The sequence below is a fragment of the Erinaceus europaeus genome, chromosome 1 (genome assembly GCF_950295315.1).
Source record: "Erinaceus europaeus chromosome 1, mEriEur2.1, whole genome shotgun sequence".
NCBI classification, from domain to species: Eukaryota; Metazoa; Chordata; class Mammalia; order Eulipotyphla; family Erinaceidae; genus Erinaceus; species Erinaceus europaeus.
The window spans coordinates 109,589,521-109,610,204 of record NC_080162.1 but is presented as its reverse complement, the minus strand read 5'-3'; the positions used below and the strand labels follow the sequence as shown (position 1 = coordinate 109,610,204).

General features: G+C 42.3%; 1 protein-coding gene across 50 annotated transcripts in view; it reads right to left on the bottom strand.

Moving 5' to 3' along the window:
- The window catches only part of SORBS1 (sorbin and SH3 domain containing 1), a 331,521-nt gene that overhangs the window by 60,374 nt on the left and 250,463 nt on the right, over nucleotides 1-20,684 (bottom strand). For 39 of the 50 annotated variants that reach the window (XM_060193311.1, XM_060193305.1, XM_060193352.1 and 36 more), the window contains 4 exons: nucleotides 18,600-18,683; nucleotides 13,689-13,754; nucleotides 13,021-13,122; nucleotides 7,420-7,469 (listed from right to left, as the gene is read on the bottom strand). In XM_060193311.1, the coding sequence (XP_060049294.1) occupies nucleotides 7,420-7,469; nucleotides 13,021-13,122; nucleotides 13,689-13,754; nucleotides 18,600-18,683 (302 nt within the window). The remainder of the gene's footprint in view (nucleotides 1-7,419; nucleotides 7,470-13,020; nucleotides 13,123-13,688; nucleotides 13,755-18,599; nucleotides 18,684-20,684) is intronic. The other 11 variants (XM_060193355.1, XM_060193410.1, XM_060193425.1 and 8 more) reach the window with 4 other exon arrangements.

Genomic DNA, 20,684 nt, shown 5'->3' with positions numbered 1-20,684 from the left:
GATTTGCTAGAGCTAATTGTTTTCTTTCTAATACCAAAGTCAACATGCTTTTTCCAGATGTGTAATGGAGGGCCTCCTTGTTTAAAAGCAATATCTAAAATCTATGAAATGGTGTTTTAAATTGTATTGTTTCCATCAGCTCTCCTAACATTAGAAAGACACTGTCCCTTTTGTACCAAAAAGAAAACTGAGGTGAGCGGTGTGGTGAAGATAACTTGTCAAAGGACATAAGTTGTTGAGTCTTTGCTATCTTCAAAGAAATCAGAAGGAAGAAAGGCAGAAAAGGTACTCTAGGCTGACTCCGGAAGGCCCTAGAAGGAGGAGTTACTATTTAACAAACAGGTTCGGTTCAGAAGCTCAGCTCTGAGCTACCTGGTGTCAAGTCAGTATTTAGTTCAGAAACAGCAAGCCAGGAGGAGATATTGCAGAAGGGCTCACACTCTGGCTAGGATTCAGAAGTGGCTGCTGAATTTCAAGGGGATTCAAGAAAAACATACCCACTGGAAGAATATAAAGTGAGAGAACAGAGCAAGCATATCAGGGCCAACTGTTTCCAATTGTGTTAACAGGCAGTCTGGAGGCGTGGGTGTGGTTCTGGCAGGCTGGGAATCCAGCCTGACTCCAACAAGGAATGTGGATCAGCTGAGGCAAACCCCGCTTGGTTTAAAAATTTGGAAACAATCTGTTTCCCTCAGCCTCAATTTCTTTCATCTGCAAAACTAATAGGCATGAGAATGTTTAAAGAAGGAGAAGGAGAAGAAAGAAAAGGAAGAAGAAAAAAGAAATCCAACCTCTGTTATCTAAACCTTTCTTTTGGTCTAGAGACATATACATTTAACTGTCTTCTAGACATCTCCACAAGGATGGGTCTCAATCATGTTAAATCCAAACTCCACCCAGCCCTGTGGCTACATCATCAAACGAGAAAAGTACTAGGAATTAACCTGCACCTTCTCCTTATTCCGAGACTAATCAGTTGCCAAGTTTTGCTCCCTTTTTGTTCAAGATGTACAGCTCTCATTAACCTCTTCAGCCTCTATGTTCCATGGACACCACCACAGCTCCACTCACTTCCACCTTTACTGTCTTTACTGTCAGACACCAACTCCCATTCCTCTCATCATTCTTTTTTGTTTTCTTTTAATTTTTAAAATTTATTTATTTTCCCTTTTGCTGCCCTTGTTTTTTTAATTGTTGTTGTAGTTGTTATTGTTGTTGTTATTGATGTCGTCATTATTAGATAGGACAGAGAGAAATGGAGAGAGGAGGGGAAGACAGAGAGGGGGACAGAAAGACACCTGCAGACCTGCTTCACTGCTTGTGAAGCGACCCCCCTACAAGTGGGGAGCTGGAGGCTTGAACTGGGAATCCTTAAGTGCTTCACTGCACATGCGCTTAACCCGCTGCGCTACGGCCAGACTCCCCATCATTCCTTTTTTTTTTCTCCAGGGTTTTTGCTGGGGCTCGGTGACTTCACTACGAATCCACTGCTGCTGGAGGCTGTTTTTTCAATTTTACTGAATAGGACAGAGAGAAATGGAGAAAGGATGGAGAGACTGATAGGGAAAGAGAAAGACAGACACCTGCAGCCCTGCTCCACTGATTGTGAAGCATCCCTCCTACAGCTGGGGAGCCAGGGCTTGAACCTGGGTTCTCGCATGGGTCCTTGTGCTTCGTACTATGTGCATTTAACCAGGTGTGTCACCTCCTGGCCCTTGCTGCTAATCATCTTTGCAAATCACTGCCAGTGATGTTTCTGGAACTGATTTCAATGTGCCATTCAAACTGCTCATTTGACCAATCTTTCTTGAATATCTGCTCTATGTCAATAATGCTCTTAGATGGCCATGTATTCTAGCCTTGTGAAGTTTCCACTCACTGTCTAAGACTATTTAGTGTTGTTTTTGGGGAAGAAAGTAACAGAGACAGAAACAGAGAAGGAGGAGACACAGAGAAGGAGAGAGAGAGAGAGAGAGAGAGAGACATGTGCAGCACTGCTCCACCACTCATGAAGCTCCTCCTGTAGGTGGGAAACTCAACACCTGCACATAGTAATGTTTGTGCTTCACTGGGAGCACCACCACCTGACCTCCAGAAAGTAACTTTTCTTCTTTTAAACCTCTCATCATCTTTCTCATTTTTATTAGATAGAACAGAGAGAAACTGAGAGAGGAGAGAAAGACACCTGCAGACCTGCTTTACTGTTAGTGAAGTCTCCCCCTGCAGGTGGGGATGAGGATGGGGGGGAGGGGACTTGAACCCAGGTCCTTGCACTTGGTAACATGTGTGCTTAAACAGGAGCACCACCTCCTGGCCAACCAGAAAGTAACTTTCTGTGGTTTTGAGGGAGGGAATCTAGACAAACTGGAGTTCGCAGTTTCATCTTACAGCCTTTTGTAATGCATAAAAATTACTTTTTTACATCTGAATTTTTTGTTTGTTTGTTTCCAGGGTCATTGCTGGGGTTCCATGCCTGCACTACAAATTCACTGCTCCTGGAGGCTATTTTTTCCCTTTTGTTGCCCTTGTTTACTGTTGTTGTTGTTATTATTGTTGTTAGTGCTGTCATTGTTGTTGGATAGGACATAGAGAAATGGAGAGAGGAAGGGAAAACAGAGAGGGGGAAAGAAAGATAGACACCTGCAGATCTGTTTCACCACCTGTGAAGACTCCCCTGCAGGTGGGGAGCTGGGGATGGGGGGAGAGGCTCAAACTACATTTGAATTTTTAACATGCTATTGTTAATTGTTGTTCATTCTCTATTTAATGTCCCTTGACACAAGCTTCCTTTTCTCCTTCACAATTCATCAAAAGTTGGTAACTCCCAGGTTCCTTCACTGACCTCAGTGGATTCTGAGAGCTATTCTGAGAGAGGGAAGGTAAGGCGGAAACAGAGAGGGAGAGACACTGGCAGCCCAGCTTCACCACTTGTAAAACTTCCCCCTTGCAGGTGGTGACTGGGAATCTGAACCTGGGTCCTTGTATATTGTAGCATGTGCACTCAATCTGGTGCACCACCACCTGACCTCCTAGGAGCACAATTTCTTATCTTCCTGTGATAGGTGTCTGCAAACTATTCCTACCACTAGCGCAAATCCTCCTCCACCAGTGTACTCTGATGGAATCCTCAACATCCTTTCAAAACCTTCCTTTCTCCCCTTCATCTTCATCCCCTACACACACACACACACACACACACACACACACACACACACACACACACACACACACACACACACACACAGATAGCTTTGCATGCCTGGTGCCTAGCACTAAGGCTCAATAAATAGTAGTGGAGTAAATAAGTCTGTATAATTAAATGCCTACAGGCACACAGGTTTCTAACACAGAGGAGGCTCTGGTGTTTCAGGTAATGATTTGTGATTTGATTTTCAGTCAGATTAAAGAGGGGAAGAAAGGTTTTTTTTGGTGTATCCTTATCAACATTCAGGAAAGAGCAACCTGTTCTTGAGTGTCACCTTCTGGTCAAATAGAGTAAAACTCTTTAGTTAGAACAAGAAAAAAAAAATGTACGGAAATTAGACACCCACCAATTGCATCTGTATTTGGAGGAAAGGAATGGTAGTTACATTAGTTATAGGGACTGGATGAATTTCCTCCCTTTTCCCAGCTTCTTTTTAATTATTGAAATATTTTACTTACTTATTATTAGAGAGAAATTGAGAGGAGAGGGGAGGCAGTGAGGGAGAGAGGACAGAGAGACACCTGCAGCCCTGCTTCACCACTTGTGAAACTTTTCCCCCCCTGCATGTGGGGACCAGGGGTTTGAATCTGAGTCCTTGAGCTCTGTTATGTTAATGAGAGCATTTAACCAGGTGTGCCACCACCTGGCCCCACCCCTAGCTTCTATTAATGTTATGAACTATGATTATGTTCATTAATAACTGTATTAATAACTGCAGCCTGCTCAAGATATGAAAATGAACTGAAGATACCCTCACTTCTCTGGGGACCACAGAGATTTTTGATCCTGGGCCATTTGTGTCCTTTTGTTTATTTATTTTTTAATTGTTCTTCTTTCCCTTGGTCTTTGTATTTTTTTAAAAAAGTATCTTTATTGGGGGTCGGGCGGTGGCACAGTGGGTTAAGCGCATGTGACGCAAAGCGCAGGGACCGGCGTAAGGATCCCGGTTCGAGCCCCGGGCTCCCCACCTGCAGGGGAGTCGCTTCACAGGCGGTGAAGCAGGTCTGCAGGTGTCTATCTTTCTCTCCCCTTCTCTGTCTTCCCCTCCTCTCTCCATTTCTCTCTGTCCTATCCAACAACGAATTGCGTCAACAAGGGCAATAATAATAGCCACAAAGAAGCTACAACAAGGGCAACAAAAGGGGGAGAAAAATGGCCTCCAGGAGCGGTGGATTCATGGTGCAGGCACCGAGCCCAGCAATAACCCTGGAGGAGGAAAAAAAAAAAAAAGTATCTTTATTTTTATTTACTGGATAGACACAGCCAGAAATTGAGAGGGAAGGGGGTGATAGAGAAGGAGAAACAGAGAGACACCTGCAACACTGCTTCACCACTTGCAAAGCTTTCCCCCTGCAGGCGGGGACTAGGGGCTCAAACCTGGGTCCTTGTGCACTGTAACATGTGCACTCAACCAGGTGCGCCACCACCCGGTCCCCTATCTGTGACCTTTTCTTCACTTCCTGGGTTAAGTCAAGTCTTGCCAATGTTTTTTTCAATAAGTCATTCCTGTCCATCCAGTGAAAGGGGCCAGATTCAGCTGACAAGCTGCCTGCCTCAGGACTAAGGGAGATAGATTTCAGTTAACTAAAATGTATAGATGCATTCACTTCTACAGTAGACATTCACTGTGCACTTTCCCAAATGCTAGGCTCTGCACATGGGCTGGCTCCCCACCAATTCCAACTACAGAAAAACTTTACTCATGGGAACACACTAGCAAAAACAAAAAAGCCTGAATTACTGAAAAATCTCCAAATGATAAAGTGGCAGGAGCAAAAAGCGCATCTGTGCTTGCCAAGTCTTTCACGAGAGTTGGCTAGTACAGAAAAACTGAGGCTCCTGGTCTCCTATTTCAATGAGATGAGTAAGAGTACTTAGTAAACTCCACATCAAATCTCTCTCTCTTTTTTAACCAGAGCACTGATCAGCTCTGGTTTATGGTGGTGCTGAGGATTGAAGCTGGGTCTTTGGAGCTTTAGGCATGAAAGTTTCTTTGCATAACCATTGTGCTTTCTACCCCTCCCTCTGTTCTGAACACTTTTCAACTTTATAGTTTACTTCATTTATTTGACAATTAAGACTTTTTATTTGATTAACGTGTGTGTGTGTGTGTGTGTGTGTGTGTGTGTGTGTGTGTCCATCCCCTCCCAAACTGGAATTTCACTGATCCAGGCTTTTTCAGATAGGAATGAGATGGTAGGGGGCTTCCTTCAATGTGAGGGGGTGTCTCAAACCTGGGGCAAGTATGTGGGATAGCAGCATACTAACCAAGTGAGCTATTTCCTGCCCGCCCCCCAAACTAAGGGACTATGTCTTATGTTCCTATTATAACACTTAGCCTAGGGGATAGGGATGGCCTGGTAAAGCTAAGGAATTCAGTCAGATAGCCAACTTTCCCTGTCCAGTGCAAGGAGATGGGGCTGAGGTGATAGGAAGGTGAGACCAGGCCACCAGGTTATCACTGAGTAATCCTGAGAAGAGCAGGGGTAGGGAGAGATCTGGTATAGTCAGGACTACAGGAATGAGAAGCCTTATCACTTTAACAGTTGGTCTCAGGGGACATAGGAAGTTTGCTGAGGGCTGTGACAGCTGAGGAAGTCCTTTATCTGCAAGTAGTCTGAGATTATCAGGTGGAGTTCACCTCTGGAAGTAGATCTTTGAGGTCAGTCATCTGTCATCTCTGGAGCTGAAAGCACAGCTCAACTAGCTCTTTAAAAGAAAGGGGTCCTGCGCAAGGACCGGCGTAAGGATCCCAGTTTGAGCCCCTGGCTCCCCACCTGCAGAAGCTTCGCTTCATAAGCAGTGAAGCAGGTCTGCAGGTGTCTATCTTTCTCTCCCCCTCTCTGTCTTCCCCTCCTCTCTCCATTTCTCTCTGTCCTATCCAACAATGGAAAAAAGATGGCCGCCAGGAGCAGTGGATTTGTAGTGTAAGTATGAGTCCCAGTGATAACCCTGGAGGCAAAAAAAGAAAAAAGAAAGTGGTCCTTAAAGCCAAGAGTAGAGGAAGGAAGACAAGAGGGTCCCAGTGGTGTGCCTGAGCTTTGATGCCTCTCTGTCATGATGGTGACTGGACTATTGATCCACCCCACAGTGGGCACAAAAGACTGTACTTAGCCTTTGCCACAATGGGCAAACTTCTCTTCAGTTTCTAATCTATCTTCTAAGTCTTCTTCTGCACTAGGGTTTAAATCACAAATGCACATAGTTTAAAAACAAAGTTTAGGGTGGGGGTATAGCATAATGGTTATGCAAAGAGACTTTCATGCCTGAGGCTCTCAAGTCCCAGGTGCAATCCCCCACACTGCCATAAGCCAGAGCTGAGCAGTGCTCTGGTAAAACAAACAAACAAACAAACAAACAAAGTTTAACAGAATGGGTCTAGTGAGAGATTTGGCTACTGCCACGGAAGGATTAAGGTTTTTCCAGTTGTCCACTGAAAGACAGACATCCTAGCTGACTGACTGTCAAATAAAGGTACTCACACGAAATGTCTTCTTTGGTAATGTAGGTTGTACATGCTCAAGAGACCATGATATCTGACTAAATTCCATAAAGTCAGCATTCAGACCTTTACCAGAGCACTGCTCAGCTCTGGCTTATGGTAGTGCAGGGGATTGAACCTGTGACTTTGGAGCCTCAGACAGGAGAGTCTTTTGCAGAACCATTATGCTACCCACCCCCCTCAAAGTCAGGATTTTTGAAAAGGATGAACTCACCTCCTTTTTAAAAATATATATTTATTACTGGATAGAAATAGATAAATTGAGAGGGTTGGGAGAGATAGAGAAGGAAAGAGACAGAGAGACACCTGCAGCCCTGCTTCACCACTCGTGAAGCTTTCCTCCTACAGGTAGGGACCAGGGGCTTGAACCTGGGTCCTTATGCACTGTAGTGTATGAGCTTAACCAAGTGAGCTACTGCCTGGCCCAACTTCTCTCATTTTTATTTACCCAACCTGATAAGTGAGGAAGCCAACAGAGACTATAGCTCATCAAAGGTAATATGAATCACTATGAATTTAATTTAGAAGAAGACAGACAGGAAAAACAATTCAAAACCTAATGAAATCACTACTTATCACCAATCCTCCCATTATCCAAAGCCACCAGGCAGACTGCTTACAAATAAAATGCACTAGGCCCCCAAACACAAAAGCCTCTTCCCATTTCTGACATTTTAATACATAAAGTCACATAAACAGATTGGCAACTTACTATCCAGGAGGTTCTGAAGACATTTCCGGAGTGGGACTGACTGCTGAGCTCTGTAAATGTCAAGGAAGGGGGTGGGGGGGGGTGGGGAGAAAGAAAGAAAACAATGTGTAGATTATTTATCTTGACTCAGATGTTTCAAAGCCCCAAGGGAAAAGGAACACAATTCTCTCTCCTTTCCTAATTTAGATAAGGACCTCTGGGAGATGAGCTGGCTGAGAAGATTTCAGTTCTCTTTCTTTGGGAGAAGGATTCCTGGATAAGTTGGCTTTCACCCTTCCCTCCCCCCTCCCCCTTTCCAGAGGCTGCAGCTAAGGGGAAGTGAAGGAGGAGGGGGATGAGGGGACAGGGGATGACCTACTGGTTGTCTAATCTTCAGTTCCAGCTCCCCTGGAATGTTCCACCATCTCACCAACATGCAGTAGTGACGCAGACAGCACATCCATCCCGGCCCCCAGACCCCAATGCCAAGCCCACCACAGACTCCTTCATGCACCACCCCCCACCACAGAAGCCACATCCGGGGGGGGGGGGGTCACCCAACACTTTAGGTACAAAAAAAATGCGGAAAATTCCACTTTAAAGAGCATCCCGTGTTTAGATGGTTTGTTTATCCCTGTATATTCAGAAGTGTGGAAATGGAGAAGGGAGTTTCACAATACTTATTTATAATCATTTCAACCCGACTGAGGGAACATTTATATATATATTTATAAACTATTGCACAAAAGGAAGAAAATAATTAGCCAAGAGTTACATGCAGAGAAAAAGCAACATAATTATAATTATGAACTTTTAAGGCTTCTGTTGTTTTGGAGAGCATACTGAATATATTTGTCTTAAAATGAATGTGGTAATTGACCAATGCAAAAGATAACTTATAAAGGTACTCCTGACAAAGCTAATGTAAAAATGACCACTTCAAGGAAAATAAGCTAGTCGGAGGAAAGGTACTTGGGGAAAGGAGGGAGAAAAACACAGAAATATGTTAGAGATTAAGAGTTGGGGCCAGGTGGTGGTGCACCTCATCAAGCGCACATGTTACAATGTGCAAGGACCCAGGTTCAAGCCCCCAGTCTTCAATCTACAGGGGGAAAGCTTTGCAAGTGGTGAAGCAGGGTTGCAGGTGTCTCTCTCCCTATCATCCTCTCCCCTCTCAATTTCTGGCTCTCTCTATCCAATAGATAAAGATAATTTAACACACACACACACAAAAGAGAGAGATTAAAAAAGGAGAAAGGCAGGAAAGGCCACGTGTATCAGCGGTTCAGCCACTGAGTACCCTGCCTGCAAAAACATCCACCTTCAATGTGCTGTGTCCTTCCATTTCTGAGGGCACCTGCATCCAGGATAATCTATCATCAGCTCCAGTCTTCCTGAGAATGTGATCTCACCTCCACATTCATCCTACTAGCCCTTGTGTCTGTACTAATGTCTCCTGCCCTTCCTCTCCTTTTAGACTCTATCACCACTGACACCCTGTCTCCATCTTGAAAAGGCTTGTTTGCTCAGCCTTGATAAGTCTTCCAGAAAGAAGCAGCTCACCTTCCACAGATCACATTTCCCGATGCCGCTCAGTTCTTCACTATGCCCATTAGCTCCCCCAGCAGCCTTCCTAGTTCTTAGAAACCTCTTGGTTACTGGGGTCAGGTGGTGGTGCACCTGGTTGAGCGCACACATTACAATGCGCAAGGACCCAGGTTCGAGTCCCTGGTCCCACTTGCAGGGGGGAAACTTTGTGAGTGGTGAAGCAGGGCTACAGGTCTATCTTTCCCCTTCCCTCTTGATTTCTGACTGTCTCTATCCAATAAATAAGTAAAAGTTTATAAAAAATAAAAAGGAAACATTTTGGTTATCAAATCCATGGACCGTTTCCTTGGCATTGATTCTGTGGGTTATTTTTGGAGGTGTCATTCTCAAACTTTTCTAGTCTTCCCCCGTTTCTCATGTTTTCTTCTTTTCTTTTTTTTTTTAAATCTATTTTATTTATTTATTTATATTCATGAGAAAAATAGGAGGAGAGAAAGAACCAGACAACACTCTGGTACATGTGCTGCTGGGGATCAAACTCAGGACCTCATGGTTGAGAATCCAATGCTTTATCCACTGCGCCACCTCCCGGACTACTCATGCTTTCTTCTAACTCTCAGCTGTTCTTCCTTCAACAAAAACCCTCGAATAGCTGGTGCTCTCTCAACATGATTCTCTTTTCTGTCTCTTTCATATGCTCCCTGAATTCTAATCACTTCTCTTCAGATAACTCCTACTGATTATGTAAGCCCCCCTCCCCACTTTTTTTTTTAATGTGACATGCTGATGTTCCTTTTAGCTTTGAGTAGCAAGGCCCAAACCCTATAGTTGCCTTTGTCTCTGTCTAATCCTTCAATTTTTTAAAAGAATTTTTTAAAAATTATCTTTATTTATTGGATAGAGACAGCCAGAAATTGAGAGGGTAGGGGAGATAGAGAGGAAGAGAGAAAGAGAGACACTTGCAGACCTGCTTTACCACTTGTGAAGCCTGCTCCCTGCAGGTGGGGACTGGGGGCTCGAACCTAGGTCCTTGAGCACTGTAACATGTGCGCTCAACCAGATACGCCATCACCCAGCCCCCCAATTTTTTATTCTATATATTTTTTATTTTATACACAAATCAGGTAAAATGTGCCACCGCAATTTCTTTGCAAGTCACTCCCCTACCTGCTTCTGTTCTTTCATGCTGTTGTCACTGAGGTTAGCTCCCCCCCTCCCCCATTCAGGCTGCTGCAGAAGCCTTCCTTGATCTCCAAATGGAGAGTCTCCTTCCAATTCAGGCTCTCTAGAGTGAGATACTAAATCTCCCTAAACCACATCCTGAGTGGAATTGCTGGTTTGAGGGCAAAATCATCTCCTTAGTCATATTCTAGAGTCTCTGCTATAACAGGTCCTCCAACTATCCACTCTGATTCTGTCACTCAATTTCTTGAGTCCATTCTATGTTCGCAGCTAAGCTCTTTACACTGCCTCTAATGGATTCCCCCTCCTTCCATCATGCACCTGTTTCAGTCGTGCTTTAAGATCTCTGTGGACTCCTCTAGATGCCTTCTGGTTTGCTTCATGATTTCTCTCTCTTCTGGTGCCTAGAGCCCATATCAATTAATTATCTCTTGGCAGCCACTGTTGTGGAGAGCTGGAAAGTTTTCATGTTCACACATGATGAAATTATCACATTCTGGGGGCACACCTGGTTAAGCTCACACACTACAGTGCACAAGGACCTGGGTTCAAGCCCCTGGTCCCCATCTGCAGGGGGAAAGCTTCACAAGTGGTGAAGCAGGGCTGCAGATGTCTCCCTTTATACTCCCCTCCCCTCTCAATTTCTCTCTGTCTCTATCCAATAATAAAGATAAAAAAAAAAAACAGTTAAAAAAAACGGAAGTATCACATTCGTGGAGGCAAAGCTGAACTTTGGGGTACTATTCTAAAACCACTCTCAACCCAGCTCAGACTCATTAGGGACTGAACAGGAGAAGTTATTCAGTTAGGGAACATTTATACATCCAACACTTCTTTGTGCCTTGGGTAGGTTTGGAGATATAATAAATCATCTCTTGCCTCAGAGAAGCTACAGCTAATTCAGGAGTCCCTAGTTGCTCTCTGGTCTTATGTGTGATTACAGAATCACTGATAGACTATTTTGAGAGTGTTCCTGATTTGTTTTGGACTAGCTAGCAATCTCAACACTCTGCCTTGTCCCATTCATTTTAGGACTTAATCTGCAATGATAGTTCTTACTCTAGAAATCCCTCAGTGGCTACAACTGATTTCAGTCTCTACTCTGAGGTGCCCCTTTTTCCTGCCCTACTCCACCTACCTGCCTCCATTATATGCCCTGGGGTTTACCTCTTTTTATTTTTAAAAAGGAAACACTGACAAAACCATAGGATAAGAGGGGTACAACTCCACACAATTCCCACCATCAGAACTCTGTATCCCATCCCCTGCCTTTCCTATTCTTTATCCCTCTGGGAGTATGAAACCAGGATCATTATGGGGTGAAGAAGGTGGAAGGTCTGGCTTCTATAATTCCAGCTATCACATCATCTCCCCAGATAATAACCTGGGTTTACCTGCATATTAAATGTCAGGCACAGACAAAAACTAGTAAAGCCATGAGCTCCTTGGAATATACCTAAAAATGGTCTTACTAGCTTTTTCCAAAATGGAGACCCCAAATCTTCATATGCACTATTCCAGCCTTTAGGTTCATGATTAGTCAACAACTTGTTTGGCTTTATATGTTAACTCTCTTTTCAGCCATCAGGTTCCAGAGGCTACCATGATGCCAACCAGACTTCCCTGGACAGACAACCCCACCAATGCGTCCTGGAGCCCCGCCCCACTAGGGAAAGAGAGAGACAGGCTAAGAGTATGGATCGACCTGTCAACGTCCATGTTCAGTGGGATTTGCCTCTTGTGCTTCCTCCAAAGTTTTAAAGAGGCCTAGCCCTGCTGGTTGGCTAACTCCTCCTTTGATGATTCTGAGTTCCTGAACCCAACTCCCCTGAACCTCCAGTTCCCTAGCTCCTCACCCTCCCATCTAGTCCCTGTTGGCCTGACTTCCTTACTCCTTCCCTAGTTTGAGTTGCTGGCACTTACATGACTTTTCCTAGCAAGCTTCTCACACTGGTGGCCAAACCTTCCCTGCCTTAGTTCTGCTTAAAAAAGAACAATATTCATTAGCATTTTTCCTGCCAGTCTGTGGACTTTCCTAGTCTCTTCAGTTGTGCCAGTATTCTTTTTTTTTGTTTTCTGTAAAATAATTTTTCTTTATAAGAGATTTTTTTAAAAAAAATTTCACCTGGGTGCACTGGAGAAAGCTCTCCAAATATTTGGTATTAACTCCCACCCCCTACCACACACACACACACACACACACACACACACACACACACACACACACCCCTAATCTTGGGACCCATTTACCTTGGTTTCTCTTTCTAACATATCCTTTAATAAGCTACATTGAAACATCCCTTTCCTTTTGAAAAATATCAACATGGATTGAGTTTCAAATGATTGTGGCTAGGTCACCTGAGTGGATTTCTTTTTCCCCCATCAAGAACTTTCTAAACTTTCAAATCACAATTGTTACTATTCTGACAGCATCATGCATGGAAGATGTACTCACACCATTGCTGCTGTGTTTGTGAAAATGACCTCTGAGGTTGGTATCTCCCAAGGCTACAAAATCAACAAGGAAACTGAAGAAAAGAAAAGGACTCCTTGAGCATTCAAAGAAGGTGGATAGTAGTTGAAGGGAGAGAATTTAGACAGAGTCACCCTCTGAAAGCTGAGAAAGAGAAGGGTACGGGGTGGTGGGGAGTAATTTATATAACCCACCAGCCTCAATAGAGTTGGAGGGATAAAAAACTTTCAGGAAGATGCCAAGCTCAGAAGGAATCTATGCAAAAGTAGCAAGGGGAGAGATATAAAGCAGAAGCAAAAAGCCATGCAGCTTAAAGATAACCGGCATAACCATTTACCACCTCAACTGCATCAAACAAAACCAGAGAAAAACAGAGTTTTAAAAAAGGACTAATGGCCGGAGGAAAAGCTTGGAAATACCTGTGACAGATTTGTACTGGGTGTTCTGTTAAGCGTCTCCATTTTTTCTAAATCTGCCTCTAACTCTGTTTGGTAGAGGTTGAGATCTTTTTCTAGATTACTCTGGTTCAAGAAAGAAAAGATGGGAAAGACCATTTTAGTTTAGAGGAGAGGCGGAAAGAACGGAAGTTTAAGTTTGAAAAAAATGAATGTTTTCTTAGTGTTATATTTTAATAAAGGCAAGATGAATACAACACAAGAGCTCACGAGAAATTAGTTAAAGACATGAAAACAGAGTGTCACATTAGGCAATATAACCGTGAAGTAATCAAAGCTTCAAACTCTATTCTACTTGCTCTAAAAGAACTACAGATACCACAAAAAAACCTACCTTTACGGAAACACCTATTTTCTCTCTTTTCAGAGTATGGTGATTGTGACAAATTACTATATGTCAGAAGAATAACTATTTTTAGGAAAACATCTACACATGAGGATAGCTCTTAAGACTTGGTTAAAAAGTTTTATCACTAAATCATAGCAAAATGTTATCAAGTTTAAAAAAAATAGTAAAAAGGTGATTTAAGAGAAAGAAAAGAAAAAAAAAAAAAAAAAAAAACCACAACACACTCACACTAATCAGCTAGAAAGCACACACACAGCCCACGAAGGCGTCACAGCAGAATTACCTTTCTATCCTCTCTAGGAAGGATAGAGCAGTCTCCAGGAGTATAATCCCATATCTTTTTGGGAGGCTGACGGGAAGCAGAGGAGGAAATGAAGAAATGAGCATAAAGACATAAGACAAACATGGAGACTGGCTCAAACAAAGCAGGGCACACTAAGGAAACTGTATCAACACAGAAAACAAACTAAAAACAACAGGCCTGGGCTCTGCCTTCTAAGGAGGCCATCTAGGGACACGAGGTTGGCCTGGGATCCTGGGGCAGGGGGTGGGGGGGAGGGCTGCAGAAATGGGGAGCCAGATACATGAACTAGGGAGCTAGTTTTGATGGCTATAGCTCCAAATAAATAAATAAATAAAAATCATTGCTAGGGTCTAAATATTTAAAATTGGAAAGGAGAACAAAACAAACAAAACAAAGAAAAAGCATTAATAACCATTTAAACAACAACAGTTACTGTTCTTATCAAACTAAGACTGATAACTGGAGAGTCTACATTTTTGAAGCCATCTTTCCCACCCCACTCCCTGGCAAAATTCATTGTATTAATAAATGCTTGACTTCAGAGATTAGAGTTGAACTAAATACACTTTCTATGGCTTGTAGCAATGAACTCCATGCTCAGATGGGTGTTGAATATTGCAGCATGTAACTAGAAAATCCCCCTAGAGAATTATTCAGATCTCCTTCTAGAGTTTTTCTAGACTTGGACAACACAGCCAGCGATAAGAAGCTGTTCACCTCGAGAAAGGAGAATTTAAACAATGGGCTGTAAGGGTTTATTTGTTTGTTTTTGCTTTTTTGTATCTGCCAGGAGAACTTTAAGAGTGAGATTGGGGTGGGGGGACACAAGACATTCACAGGTTAACTATGGAACCTCTCTCCTGCAAAGCGGACCTCCCGGCCCACTGGATTTGTCTGTCTATCTGTCCCTTTATCTATCTCTGAGTGGATCTTTTCTTTTTCCCTTGGATTTAAATTTACTTATTTGTTTCTCTTCTATGTGGACTTTGCTGTTCTACCTACTGCAATTGAAATTTTCCTATATAATGACCTCTAAGGAGATGAAATCATGATTAGCTTCTAGAATTTTATGCAAATGGAGGCCGGGTGGTGGTGCACCTGGTTGAGCACACATGTTAAAAAGTGCAAGGACCCAGGTTCAAGGCCCCGGTCCTCACTTGCAGAGGGAAAGCTTTGTGAGTCGTGAAGCAGGGCTGCAGGTGTCTCTCTGTCTCTGTCTCTCTCCCTCTCTAACTTCCCCTTCCCTTTCAATATCTGGTTGTCTAACCAATTAATAAATAAAGAATAGTAAGACATTTAGAAAATTTGTGCAAATGTTATTATAATCAACTCTGGGGAGGCATTCAAAGTGGCCTGCATTATGGCATCCTGCTGTGAGTTTATATACAGAAATCATGTCGATTTCTGTAGAAATGAGGGGGTGGGGGAGGAGAGCAAGAAAAAACTAGCACCTAAGTGATTAGTTATGAATCTTCAAATGAAAAGAATTCTGACTCCAAGGTGTTCCTCCTCAGACAGGAGCAGGTCAATAATGTTATCTCTATATACATATGCTCGGCAATTTGTAAGTATGTGCTTTAAGTATGTAAGATGCCTGAACTGGTCATTTCTGGAGGCTTAAACAAACAAGAAAACCTGCAGTACCCCCCTAACTAATTTATTCACACACTACAAAAGCCAAGACAGTGTTTACAAATTATACTGGTTTTAAATAGTCTGCCCTTAAAGGAGACTCTTGAACTGTCTTATATTCCACAACCACTTATTAGGGTTAGAAGGTATTACAACCGGGATTGTGTTGAAATTTCAACTCCTTTTGGTATGGCATTAAGTGAAACGTTTGAGGAAGAAAGTAATTCAGGCCAAGTGTCTAGTGTCAGAGTTCTGGTAGGTTTCCACTCAGGAGAAGTGGGTTCTGACTTGATGTGGAAAAACAAGGAGCTGACTTTGATCCATATAATTTGGTCAGCGTTTTGCTTTCGTCCTGCTTCTAAGTGACTATAAGATCTTCTAAAGCAACTGCCATGGTTTACATCACTGCATTATTCTATTTGTTTTGGTGATTCAGGTAGGAAAAAATTAACAGAAAGGGGGGAAAATCCCCGTATTTTCTGAAGCCCTAGATATTGTGTATCCATTTGGCTTAACCAGATAACACCCTTAGGATGTCCCAGAACATAAAAAAAAAAAAAAAAAAAAAATCACCTGAAACTGTTCTTCAGGCTGTGGACAGTGATTAAGCCATTTCTGGCAAGTTTTCACAGGTACTATCTGCTATGCCACATTGAAAGACTTGTACAGAAAGAAGTAGCTCTATTTGAGAAGGACTCTAAAATCTGTTCAAAGAACACACATGGCTTCAGAGAAAAATAGCTTCTAGAAAAGCACCTCTATGTCACTAAGTAACTAAGAGGCAGGTAGAATAACACATAAGATAGGGATACAAATTACAGGAAGGTCTCAGTACACAGATGGAATGTGTGTCCAGTATTTCTTTAGATTGGTTAATTGGTACTCGAGCCACAGTTTCCACCAGAAACAAGGTTGATTTCTAAAGCTCTTCAAAGAGTTTAGTTTAAAGTATCTTTTAAATATTTATATATCTATATATTTATTTATTTTGAATTGAAAGAGAAATTGAGCATAAAAGAAGACACTTGCAGCACTACTTCACTGCTAGTGAAGCTTCCTCCACTCCCTACAGGTGGGGACAGGGGGGCTTGAACCCTTGTCCATGCTCAGGAGTATGTGTGCTCAACCAGCTGCATCACTGGCTGGCCCCACAGAGTTTCATTTAATATTTGTTGGAACTGAAATACTGTCTACTACTAAAAAAGAAAACAGAATTACTTGTACTGACAGTAAAGCAAATGAATCCTAATTAGTTAGAAAAAATCTCTTTATGTCTCTTCTTAAATGGGAACCTTTTAGATAAAACTGATTTAGTTATTTGACAAATAAGATGGCTAGAAAGTTGTGGCTCATAAAAAGAACTTCAAACCCCAATGAGGCATGAACTATAGTTAAAAGCTAACAGATGAAAATGTGGCATCACTACTGCATATGCCAGTCTTTTTAGGAAGGGCAGTGGGGTGAGAAAAACATGTCAAAGTATTATTATTATTTGGTGAGATAACCAAACAGATTTTAAATAAAAGAGAGAAAGAAAGGTGTTGGAAACTGTTTAAAAGTTGTCTTCGGTAGATTTCACTCATATCTGGATGGTGAACAGAAGAGGAAAAAAGGAGCGAGAAAAGTAGGATGTGGGATGTGGGTTGAAGGTTGGAGGGAGGAAAGAAGCACGATTTTGGAATAGACAATTTCCTAGCTATTGGCCACTAGATGGCACAGTTTATCCAGGACAACTCAGCAGCTAATAGAGTGTCAGGAAGAGGCAATGTAGGAGCAACACTTATCCTACAATAAGCAGGGGTTTTTGCAAGACCAGTGCTCCTAACTCATAGATGCCAGAGCTATAAAATAAACCTCAACATTATTAAATAAAATTAGAAGTTTTAAAGGACCCACCAGATTTAAATTTTCTCTTTGTCCTTTTTATGAATAATGTACAACAGACAATTTAACATTTTATCGAATTTGAAGGCTAGCTTATGTCTGCATATAAGACTATCAACCCCAAACCATGTGATTCAGAGTGCTTACTCAGTGCTAAGAGTATCAAAAGTATAAATATATTTTATTTGTATACAATTCACTCTTCTACCTATACATTCTTTCTTGCAACTGTGATTGAGACCTCAAAGTAAATGAAGTTTCTTCTTTTCTTGTTTTGTAAATGGACTTTTAAGGTTGGTTTGCAGCCATCTCAAAGAGGGGGAAATGAGCTTCATTCTTGTTATATTTGATATTCCTCTGGGTGCTAAGCCAAAAAAAAAAAAAAAAAAAAAACACCACAAACCTCCAAGTGCCAAAACTCAAGTCTGTCCCACAGCTAACTCAGGCATATCACAGAAAAAATTTCAACACAGCGTGCTGACCACTACATTTGCTCGAATCCTTAACTCTCATTTCAGAAATCCTAAGTCATGGAATCACTCTGCAAGTGTAGCCTGGCATGGAGTGGTGTCTATGGTATGGGCCACATCTGCAGGGAGCTTCTTTTCCAAAAGGCGTCGGCACCTTCTTTCCTGTGTGTTTTCTTTTTAAAAGTATTTATTTATTTTAAACTTTATTTATTTTCCCTTTTGTTGCCCTTGCTGTTTTATTGTTGTAGTTATCATTGTTATTGTCATTGATGTCGTCATTGTTGGATAGAGAAGAGAGAAATGGAGAGAGGAGGGGAAGACAGAGAGGGGGAGAGAAAGATAGACTCCTGCAGACCTGCTTCACCACCTGTGAAGCGACTTCCCTGCAGGTGGGGAGCCGGGGGCTTATACTGGGATCCTTACGCCGGTCCTTGAGCTTCATGTCATGTGCGCTTAACCCACTGTGCTACCACCCGACTCCCTCCTATGTGCTTTCTGAAACGTTACACACAGCAGTGATGATACTACTGTGCTGGTCTTTTGTGTGGAATGCATTTGCTTGCTTGTCTACTATGTGCCATCAAGATCTTGGTCAAGAAACTGAACCAAATAGCTGAAATAATGCCATCCAGTAGGCAGGTGGTATCTGTTGCCAGCGGTGGTAATGTCCTCGATGCAGGAGCCAAGCAATGATGTATGTAGTCAAGTTTCACTAGGTTCTGACAATGTGTCTCTAGAAGCCCACTGTCCTTTCTTGGTTAAGGAAACACAGTGGAAAGCTTGCAGACTGGAGAACAGACAATCCCACTACCAATAACTGACACGATTGTTTCCCACTTCCTGAATTCCTTCCAAATATGAATCAAACAGCAAAACTTATAACCACTGAAGCTATTAAACTTACCGGTTTCCCAAACTCCAATTCCGAAAAGAATTTATACCAAGGTTCATTCTTTAAATCTATCTCTTCTGGGCTTATATCCCGACTCTATAGGGGTTGGTGACAGGGAAATGGAAGAGAGAGAAGGATAACATTATGCAGAGATTACATAGGAATAGGCCAGTAGAGATGCAGTGGTTCCTAGATATAGACAGTAACTGCAGTCCCAGCAGCAAGCATCCATGTTTATGGACATCGGCATAAATAAGAAGCTAAAACGGGTGGGAGAGGGCATGTTTCGGGGATCAAAAAGAAAAAAAAAAAAGAAAGAAAGAAACTTAGAAAGGGAGCAGTGAGCAAGTCATTATCAGCTCCCAGGCAGAAGGCAAGTGAACTGCAGATGAAGAACTGCTGCCCTCCACAACAAATCATTGCATGGGCAATGATACGAGGCCCTGACAATTGCCAGAATTGCAGGAGGAAGGAAAACCCTCATTTCCTCTTTACAAGGAACCATTAGTTAGAAGCAAATAACCTGGTGAGCACACTAAACAGTTAGCCACTGACGCCAGGTGAGTAGAGCAAACAGTATTTACAGGCTAGTCTAGTTTTTAGTGCATATTTGCAAGGCCTGATACCTTACTGATTTTCAAAATAAATGTTGACACTGATGTTTCGTAAAAGCCAATTTGTTAATACTGCATCTTTAGTGGCACACAAGTAGGGGAGAAATCATGCCCCATACACAGTAAAAGGAAAGATGGCATAAGTAAAACAGAGAACACAGTGGGGGGAAAAACATTTTAAACAAGCATGGGGGTGTTGGGGGGTAGGGGGGTGTATACAGACAGAATATACTTTGTGTTGTAACAAATATACGTTAAAGAACTAGGTGGGGGAGAGTGGAATAAAAGTGCAAGAGAAGCTGAACAAGACAGAACAGAGCAGCAGGGGGGAAAAAAACCTTCTGGGTTATGTTACAAAAGAGGTTAGATGTCTCACTTTATCTAACACTTAGGTAGTTCACACAGGGTGATGATGTGATTTCCTGAATCTTACAGTTGATCAAATATTTACTAATTTCTGGTGCCTGGCTCTGTGGAATAACATGTGTTTCTGGAAATAATGAGCTGAAAAGGAAATGACTGGGAAGTATATCAACTCTGTCCATATTAAATGACAGGTGTTACGGGCTCATGGTTAGGTTTTCCAAGCCTATGTTCACGTTTTGAAAACCCTTGATACGCAGAGAAGAAAGAGTTATGGGGACTTTTTTTTTTTCTCCTGACAATGAGAGGAAAAATAAATGTGCACACTTTCTACAAAAAATAAAAAATGATCCCAAAGGAAGCCCCAATCTCGAAGGGCTACCGCACAGGGAGTCGTGCAGACATGTCTTTTTTCGCACTTGTTGACAAAACAGTGCCCTTGATATTCAGTTAACAGGCTTGCTGCTTGTAGACATAGCTAGAAACCTCCTCAGTAGCCCTTCTCAGCCCCCTCTTCTAAGATAGTTTTAGAAGAATCTTGACCACAAGTTCTATTTTGGCATTAAACAAAAGAAGCTATGGCAGAGAACTCTTCCTTAACTGGGACTCACTGGACTTTACTAAGTTTGCTGTAACCTGAGGAAAATATGTATTGAAATAGTCTTGCATTCAAATGAAAACTTTCACCAATGAGTTGGTGGGACTATCAGTTTTAATCTTAAAGAACAGTGTGCTTCCTCTTAATGGATTCTGTCATTATGTAAGACAATGAATTCTGGGGCCAGGTGGTGGCAAACCTGGTTAAATGCACACACTAGAGCGCACAAGGACCTGGGTTCAAGCCCCTGTCCCCCCCTTCAGAGGGAAGTTTAACAAATGGTGAAGTAGATCTGTAGGTGTTTCTCTGTCTCTCCCTCTCTCCCTCACCCCCTTACTCAATTTCTCTGGGTCTCTTATCCAATAATAAATAAAAGTTTTTGTTTTTTTTTTTTTTTAAAAAAGACAATGAATTCTATATCTACTCAGTGATGTAAGACATAATCCCTGTAAGGACAAACGGATAGGGAGAGAAGTTTAGGCACTAGGGCATCCAGATCCTTATATGCGGGGCTTCAGAAAA